Here is an 8311-nt window from a genome sequence, read left to right on the forward strand (position 1 = left end):
ATCAATATTAAAAATAAAAAGTAAATTATTAATGTAAACTAAATTCATAACGCTGAATGAAATAGAAAAATAGGAGTTGAACCTTCATGCACTTGTTCAGGTATTTGTTCTTGTATTCCACCATCTTCTTCCCTATGATCAACATCTTGAACAAGAGAGATGTCATTATGTGGCTCTAACGAACAACGTGCAATTGATGCAGTTTGACTTTGTGTAGATGTCATAGGTAAAAATGATCTTGATCGATGTCCATGTCCCCTTGCCCTTCTTAATGCACCCGGTGGTATAAATGAATTCTTCACTATATTTGTCCTAGGTCCTTTCTTTTTTTGTGACCCCATTTCTAGCGTCATTTACCTGGAATATTAGCACATCAAATATATGTGAATTTTTTTTCAAACCAACAAAATATATCATGACACAAATAAATATGGGGAACAACATAAATAAAATATGGAAAAAAGACAAAATGAAATGTAAACTACATTGAATAACTAAATTACACATAAACATCCAAAACAAATTATGTATATGTTATAGAGTTTATTTTGAAAAGAAATATTATACAGTAGCATTCAAATAATAATAATTAAATAAACTTCAAGATCCATGTTTTCTTTTCTTCTGTGTTGAAGATATATCAATTATTTGTGGCTCTATATCCATCCTCTTCCAACTAATTTGGTCATTTGCATCAACTGTAGTTGTTTCTCCAGATTCAAGATTGATAGATTCATCAGCTTGATATGCTTCACTGAATTGATTCAAATCAACGGGGTCAATGTCTTCTTCTAATGGGATGTCATAGGAATCTCGAGGATGTGCCTTTATCACACAATGCCAGCCTTTGTGAATATTGTCTGGAACATAAAAGACTTGTGATGCTTGGTTAGCTAAAATGAAAGGTTCATTTGTTTTCAAAGTTCGTTTACAGTTAACACTAACCCCCCCATATTCATCAATCTTAACCCCCCTCACTTGATCATAAATATCCCACCAATTACAACGAAATAACACCACACGTCTTCCTCCAAGATATTGCAATTGAATAATCTCAGTTAAGACACCGTAGTAATCTATGTTGTTAACTTCATCACCAATATCTCCAATTACAACAACTCCACTATTTTGTGTCCTCAAACCTTGGTCATGATATTCAGTATGAAACCTATATCCATTGACAATGTAACCATAAAAAGATGTCACATATCGAGCAGGACCACGTGATAATGAGAGTAGGGCTCCCATCATTGGACTTGAGTCATTTTTATGCAACCATGCAACCTATAAAAACAATTTGTTTGAAAAAGTGAAAAAATCAATTCCTAATGGTTACAAACAATTGAAATAATTAATTACTCAAAATACATACAAAACTTAAAGTGTACTTACTTTCGTCTTAAACCATCTAACAAAATTTTTATTCCATTGACCTTCTGACATACCTACTAAATTGGTTGCTGGCAATTGTGAATACTCTCTAAGGGGCAAAAAAAAAAAAGAGGATTATAGGCGATTGTGATAAATTAAAAAAAAAAAAAAGAGTACATACAATATGAATAAACAAAAAAAAATATCATACTCGATGTATGGCTAGACTTCATCACAATTCTTTAATACATAAATATGAGCTTGCTCCCACTGCTGTGTATCAAGATCACGAGTTTTACTAGCACCTAATCCTCGTCCTACTTTGGAGAAAATTGATAAGCCTCCTTTATTTTTATTACTGCCACCATCATAGTTGCGCTCCATTCGATTGAACTTTGTCTCAATGCCATGTAAGTACCTTGAGCAAAGAGTCATGCACTCATTTGCAATGTATGCCTCTGCAATTGAACCCTCTACACAAGCTCTATTACGAATACATGACTTAAATGAATATAATGCTCGTTCTATTGGGTACATCCAACGATATTGTACCGGTCCACCAATTTTAGCTTCATTAGCCAAATGCATAGGCAAATGCACCATAATGTCAAAGAACGAAGGTGGAAAGATCATTTCTAGCTTACAAAGAGTTATAGGAATTTGCTTTTCTAATTGCTCCAATACATCTACCTTTAATGACTTTGCTCCTAAATGAGTGAAGAACAATGATAGCTCAACAAGTGGTTCATATACTACTTTTGGAAGTAAACCATGTATTGCAAGAGGAAGTATATGTAATAGAAGAACATGACAATCATGACTCTTTAATCCTGAGATTTTACTCTCTTTCATGTTTACACAAAGAGAAATATTGGATGAAAATCCATCTGGAACTTTTAACTGCTTCAAGAATTGGCAAAGCCTGTATTTTTCTGTAGTAGATAAACTGTACAATGCTGGAGGTATCACAACTTTATTCCCCTGCTGTACTGGGTGTAACTCTGGCCTTATATTTAATGCTTGCAAGTCAAGGTGAGTTTTGATGCTATCTTTAGTTTTTCCCTTTATGTTCATGATTGTCCCTAGTATATTATCGCATATATTCTTTTCAATGTGCATGACATCTAAGTTGTGGCGTAGTAATAAGGTCCTCCAATATGGAAGGTCAAAGAATATACTCTTTTTATTCCAATTGTCCCCCCTGCCATCATGTGAGATTGCTTTCTTCATATGAGGAGCCTTAGTTAATATGACCCCTTCAAGATTTTTCACTTGATCAAGTATATCATCTCCTGAAAGTGGCTTGGGTGGTAACCCTCGCTCCCTTGTGCCATTAAAAGATTTGTTATCATTTCTCCATTTGTGATTAAGAGGAAGATATCGTCGATGACCCATATAACATTGCTTGCCTCCATTGGCCAACCTCATCCAACAGGTGTCCTTATTACAACAAGGACAAGCCAACTTTCCCTTAGTACTCCAACTCGATAAGTTCCCATATGCAGGAAATCATTGATAGTCCATAGTAAACCGCATGTAACTTGAAAGTACAGTGCATATGCATCAAATGTATCAATGCCAGTTTCCCATAACTCTTTTAGTTCTTCTACTAAAGGTTGAAGATAGATATCAATTGCATCTCCAGGACCCTCAGGACCTGGAATAAGCATTGATAAAATAAAATTTGATTGTTTCATGCACATCCAAGGTGGCAAATTGTATGGAATGAGTAGAACTGGCCAAACACTATATGGCATTTTTGAATTGGCAAAAGGTTGAAATCCATCACTAGCAAGGCCTAGTCTCACATTGCGAGAGTCTGAGGCAAAATTTGGATGTAGTTTGTCAAAGGAAATCCATGCCATTGAATCAGCAGGGTGTCTCATCACTCCATCATCTACCCTCTTATCTTTATGCCATCTCATCAAAGACGCTGTCTTTGTGGACATAAACAATCTTTGAAGTCTTGGCTTTAGTGGAAAGTAACGCAGAATTTTTTTTGGTATTCTCTTCCCATTGGTTTTAACCTTGTCTTCCCCATTATATTTATCAGTCTTCCATCTAGAATAGCCACAAATCTTACAAAAATCTAGCCTCTCATCCTCTTTCCAATATAACATGCAATTATTTACACATGCATCAATTTTTTTGTATGAGAGACCAAGATCTTGAATTACTTTCTTTGCATCATAATATGATTGTGGCAAATTAGATCCTTGAGGTAATAATTCATCTTTCAATAATTGCAACAACATAGTAAATGACTCATTACTCCATCGACCAAGGCTCTTGATATGGAGCAATTTGACTAAGCAAGATAACTTTGAGCTCTTAGAACCTTGGTATAATGGTTGCTCAAAATCTCTTAGTAACCTATAGAATTTATTCGCTTCCTCATTCGGTTCCTCTTTATGAATATCACTAGCGAAGATATCTGTATCCATATCATTTGTATCTTGACCACAAAACTCTGGATATATAAAAATGTCTTAAATGTCATGCATCTCATTGCTAGGCTCATCTTCACTTTGTTGAACACTTTCTAAATTATATTCAGATTCACCTACCCTTTCTCCATGGTGATACCAAAATGTATAATTACGTATTATTCCATACACCTTGAGGTGTGTCCCTACCACTTCTCGTGTGGCGGAATACGTGTTACTACACTTGACACGTGGACAACGTACTTCCCCACGCCTCCCAGTCTTCTTAAAAGCATAGTCCAAAAATTCCTCAACCCCACGTAAATATACATCATTAAGACGATCACCAACAAGATCCATCCATCCTTTACTAGGAGCCATTATCTAATAAATTGATAGTTAGAAATATAACCTATAAAAATAAGCAAACATATTTGACAAGAAAAAAATTTAGTTTAAAATTTAGGTTACATTATTCAATAAATAAATATTAAAAAAATTAAATAACATTGATCACAAAAAGGATGGTGCCAAAATATTATATGAAGTGGAAATTTAAAAGTATGGTTAGAATGGAGGAATTTGAAAGACAAAGAACTATAAAAGTGAATTTTCTAAATACAGAAGGACTTATGGAATAATTGTGCATTGATCAAAGAAAGGGAGACACTTGGTAAAATAAAAGTCACTCCTTTTTGTTCCTAAATCAATCAGCTGTACTCTCAATCTCCCTCAATTTTTCATTTTCCTTCATCCTCTATTTTTTGTTTCTTCTTTTATTCATTTTTGTTAATTAATAATATATATTTATTTTATACGTGTATTAGTATTTTTATATTTTAATAAGATTATTAAAATTTAAAAAAATATTTTTAAAAAAAAAATAAAAGTCATTTTCCTTAAATATGGCATAATTAAAATTTTATTTTTAAGTTTAAAAAATATTAAATTTATGAATTTATATTTTTAATAATTTTTCTACTTATCTTTTAATTTAAAAAGAAAATCAAAATAATTCCATTTTTTTCTCTCATTTTCTTTTAATCTAAAGTAAATATTAATGATTGACAATAAATAATAGCTAGTTACAATATAAAATTTTGATTTCTAGTTCTCAGCTTACCTAAAATCTCACATTACTTACTTTTGAAACTCATTAATAACAACCTTCAATCTTAAGAACTAATTTGGGCATGAGAACATTGGTTATGGGCTAGGCTAGCGGGACTCATCCATATTCCATAGGCCTATTCTTCAATTTTCTCTAACTATGGGCTAATCTCTCTTAGTTTGAGCTTTTCTCATAAATTTGGCTCCATAGATAGTTCTTAATTTTCATTGGATTACTAGTGTTTTATTATGAGGTAAAAGCTTCAAAGATTATTAATGGTAGCTATAATGAGATTTCTACTTATTATCAATCTCATTATTCATTTCTACAACATATTATTTATATCATATAGGGATATTTTTATAGTAAGTATATATTATATAAGGACCAATTTATAAAAATATAGGGGCTTAATTGTAAGTGTTTTTATTGTAAAGCTATATTTTAAAATATATAGATGCTTATTCATAATTATTTATATTATATAGGATCAAGATTGTTGAGTCGTACTTTTGATAAGTTAATGGACTATGCATAAACTAGCACAAGATCCTTACATGTGTAACATATGCACCTATTGTGGAGCTTTTGAACTTAAGGGTCATGTCAAATTATTTTAGTCCAAAGTGTCCTAAATTTTCACACTCTAATTAAATTAGTAATTAATTCAAGGCATATTTCATGTTGACTATAGGAGAGGAGGTCATTATCTAGCTAATTCAACTAAATTATATATATATATATATATATATATATATATATATATATATATATATATATATATATATATATTATATCGATATTTTGGAGAAAAAAAAATATTTAAGAGTAAAACTAAAAGCCAATAACCTGTATATGCATAAATTAATTTATTTTGATTTTGTTCATATGTCAAGTTTTATAGTGTCTTTTATGGAATTGTGAATACAATTATTAATTAATTCAAGGCATATTTCATGTTGACTATAGGAGAGGAGGTCATTATCTAGCTAATTCAACTAAATTATATATATATATATATATATATATATTCTTTCCATATTATGGAGAAAAAAAATTATTGAAGAGTAATACTAAAAGCCACGTCAATAACCTTTATATGCATAAATTAATTTATTTTGATTTTGTTCATATGTCAAGTTTTATAGTGTCTTTTATGGAATTGTGAATACAATTATTAAACTTGGTTGGTGGATGGTCAATTTGGAAAGAAATTCCTTGTAAAAACATGTGATATAAAATCTTGATTCTGGCTACATCTACCTTCCCTCTTCCCTTTGTTCAATATTATAATATATGGTGGTTGAGCAATACTCAAATTAAGATTTCAATTAAAATAAATAAACAAATAGATAAATAATATTTATCCTGCATTGCTAATTTGTTGACAGATTTTATCTTTTTTTCTTTTTTTTTCCCTCTATATATTCTTACCATTTCAATAAATCAGTTATCCTCTATCCCAAACATTCCAGTGTTAATATCCGTTCCACAGGGATTAACAACCTTCCAAACAAATTTTTAGGTGAAATTATTTGCATTGCACTAATTAATACCTGATTAATAAGTACACTTTGGCCTGCAAGCAGTATCCTACCATACAACCATTCTTGGTCAGTAACAAATTTAATATTGCAGGCAGTATTGCAGGGTTAATTCTCACTCCAAATAAATTCACTCATTAGTTTAAAAATGGTTACTCACTTCTGCAATATTGCAGGGTCTATTCTCAACATCTGTCACTAATGGAGAATTTGGCATATTAACATCTTGAATCTAAAAGAATTGTGAGAGCACTCAACAATAATCTATTCCATAAAAGTTATGATTTCCAATCTAATTGATATCTAAAGAATAAGTCGGATGAAAGACACTAAGAAGAGTTTTCATGAACAAAAATCAAATCTAAAAATGATAGAATTAAAGAAATCTAGAAGAGAAAGAAAGGATTTGAGTTGCTAAAATTTGTAATTATTTGCAGGATTTCAGATATGGTTTTACTGTCAAAATAAAGATTCTAAGCTTCACATTAGAATTCCTTAGGTATTAAGCCCCTGTTTATAAATTCTAGTGCTGATCAATAATTAATATAACTCTAATATGAAGTTAGCTTACTGCAACCAAATAAATTTGAACTATTTAATTCAATTATCCAATATTAATCAATTTAATTTCTAACTCTCTCTCTCTCCACAATCTTTCTTTTAATCTTCCCCTTCTTTTTCACCTTCTCTCATTTTTTCTATTTCCTCTGAACAACCCCATATTAACATCTTGAATCTAAAAGGATTGTGAGAGCACTCAACAACAATCTATTCTATAAATTATGATTTCCAATATAATTGATATCTAAAGAATAAGTTAGATGGAAGATAGCTAAGAAGAGTTTTTATGAACAAAGATCAAATTTGAAAATGGAAGAACTAAAGAAATCTGGAAGAGAAAGAAAAGATTTGAGTGGCTAAAATCTTTGTAAGATTTCAGATATGGTTTTACTATCAAAATAAAGATTCTAAGCTTCACATTAGAGTTCCTTAGGCATCAAGCCCTTGCTCATAAATCCTAGTGAAAACAAGCGTGATGTGCATTAGGATCAACTTTTAATTTTAAGTCGCTAATTTTAACAAGAAATAGGGTTAGTTTATATTATTGTCATTTATCATTTTTATTAACTAATTAAAAAACATATGCTTGGTGTTACCTAAGCACATGCATAAGAAAAGGTAGGCATTATTTATCATCTTCACCACTTTAAATAATGTTGACAATAAGGGATAAAATGCAAATGAAGGAATAATGCTAACTTGTGCTTGGTGGGTTGTTGAACTAAATGCTAACAGATATGTGCTCTAAACATCACAAGAACATTTAGGAGTTTAACAAGAGATGAGGATTAAGGAAGTGGAGGGAAAGGAGAAGGTCTTGTTGTTCAGTTAGATTAGAAGGTGAAGGGAAAATGAAGGTAAATTATTTCCCTCCCTAACAAATTAACAATTACACATACAGGTATTAAAGCACTTAGAATTTAAAAATTAAATAGGAAGAAAAAGAACCCTAGACAGAACTTCCATTTGGATACTCACCTTATCCTTGATCAGAAGTAGGATAGTTATCAAAACAAGTACATCTTGTATTCTAAGTCCTTTAGGAACACCATCTACAATCAGATGGAAACAACATATTTGCTGTAGATCAAACAAAGCATCAAAGAATTTGTAAGACAAGATAATATAAAATTCATGATGAGAGAATCAATCACCTGCAAAGTTTGGCGAGTCAGTTATATCTTCAGTAATGTGAGATAAGAAAAGAACCCCATAACTGAAATTGAGGTTGAAAAGACACCACAGATCAGTAGAGAAATAGGCACAACATCCGGTTCAAAAACAAAGAATAAATGAAT

At 31.1% G+C, this 8311-nt stretch overlaps 2 protein-coding genes across 2 annotated transcripts; both read right to left on the reverse strand.

Moving 5' to 3' along the window:
• Window positions 1-600: 600 nt before the first annotated feature.
• On the reverse strand, window positions 601-2766 carry LOC131178380 (uncharacterized). The gene is made up of 2 exons (XM_058143338.1): window positions 1621-2766; window positions 601-1284 (listed from the first exon to the last, which is right to left on the reverse strand). Exons 1-2 carry the CDS (start codon window positions 2764-2766, stop codon window positions 601-603), a joined length of 1830 nt encoding a protein of 609 aa, XP_057999321.1.
• Window positions 2767-2795: 29 nt separating this feature from the next.
• LOC131178381 (uncharacterized) lies at window positions 2796-4178 on the reverse strand. Its single transcript, XM_058143339.1, has 2 exons — window positions 3974-4178; window positions 2796-3841 (listed from the first exon to the last, which is right to left on the reverse strand). The coding sequence occupies exons 1-2, from the start codon at window positions 4176-4178 to the stop codon at window positions 2796-2798; spliced, it is 1251 nt and encodes a 416-aa protein (XP_057999322.1).
• Window positions 4179-8311: the final 4133 nt, after the last annotated feature.

This window comes from Hevea brasiliensis, chromosome 3 (assembly GCF_030052815.1).
Source record: "Hevea brasiliensis isolate MT/VB/25A 57/8 chromosome 3, ASM3005281v1, whole genome shotgun sequence".
In the NCBI taxonomy this organism is placed as follows: domain Eukaryota; kingdom Viridiplantae; phylum Streptophyta; class Magnoliopsida; order Malpighiales; family Euphorbiaceae; genus Hevea; species Hevea brasiliensis.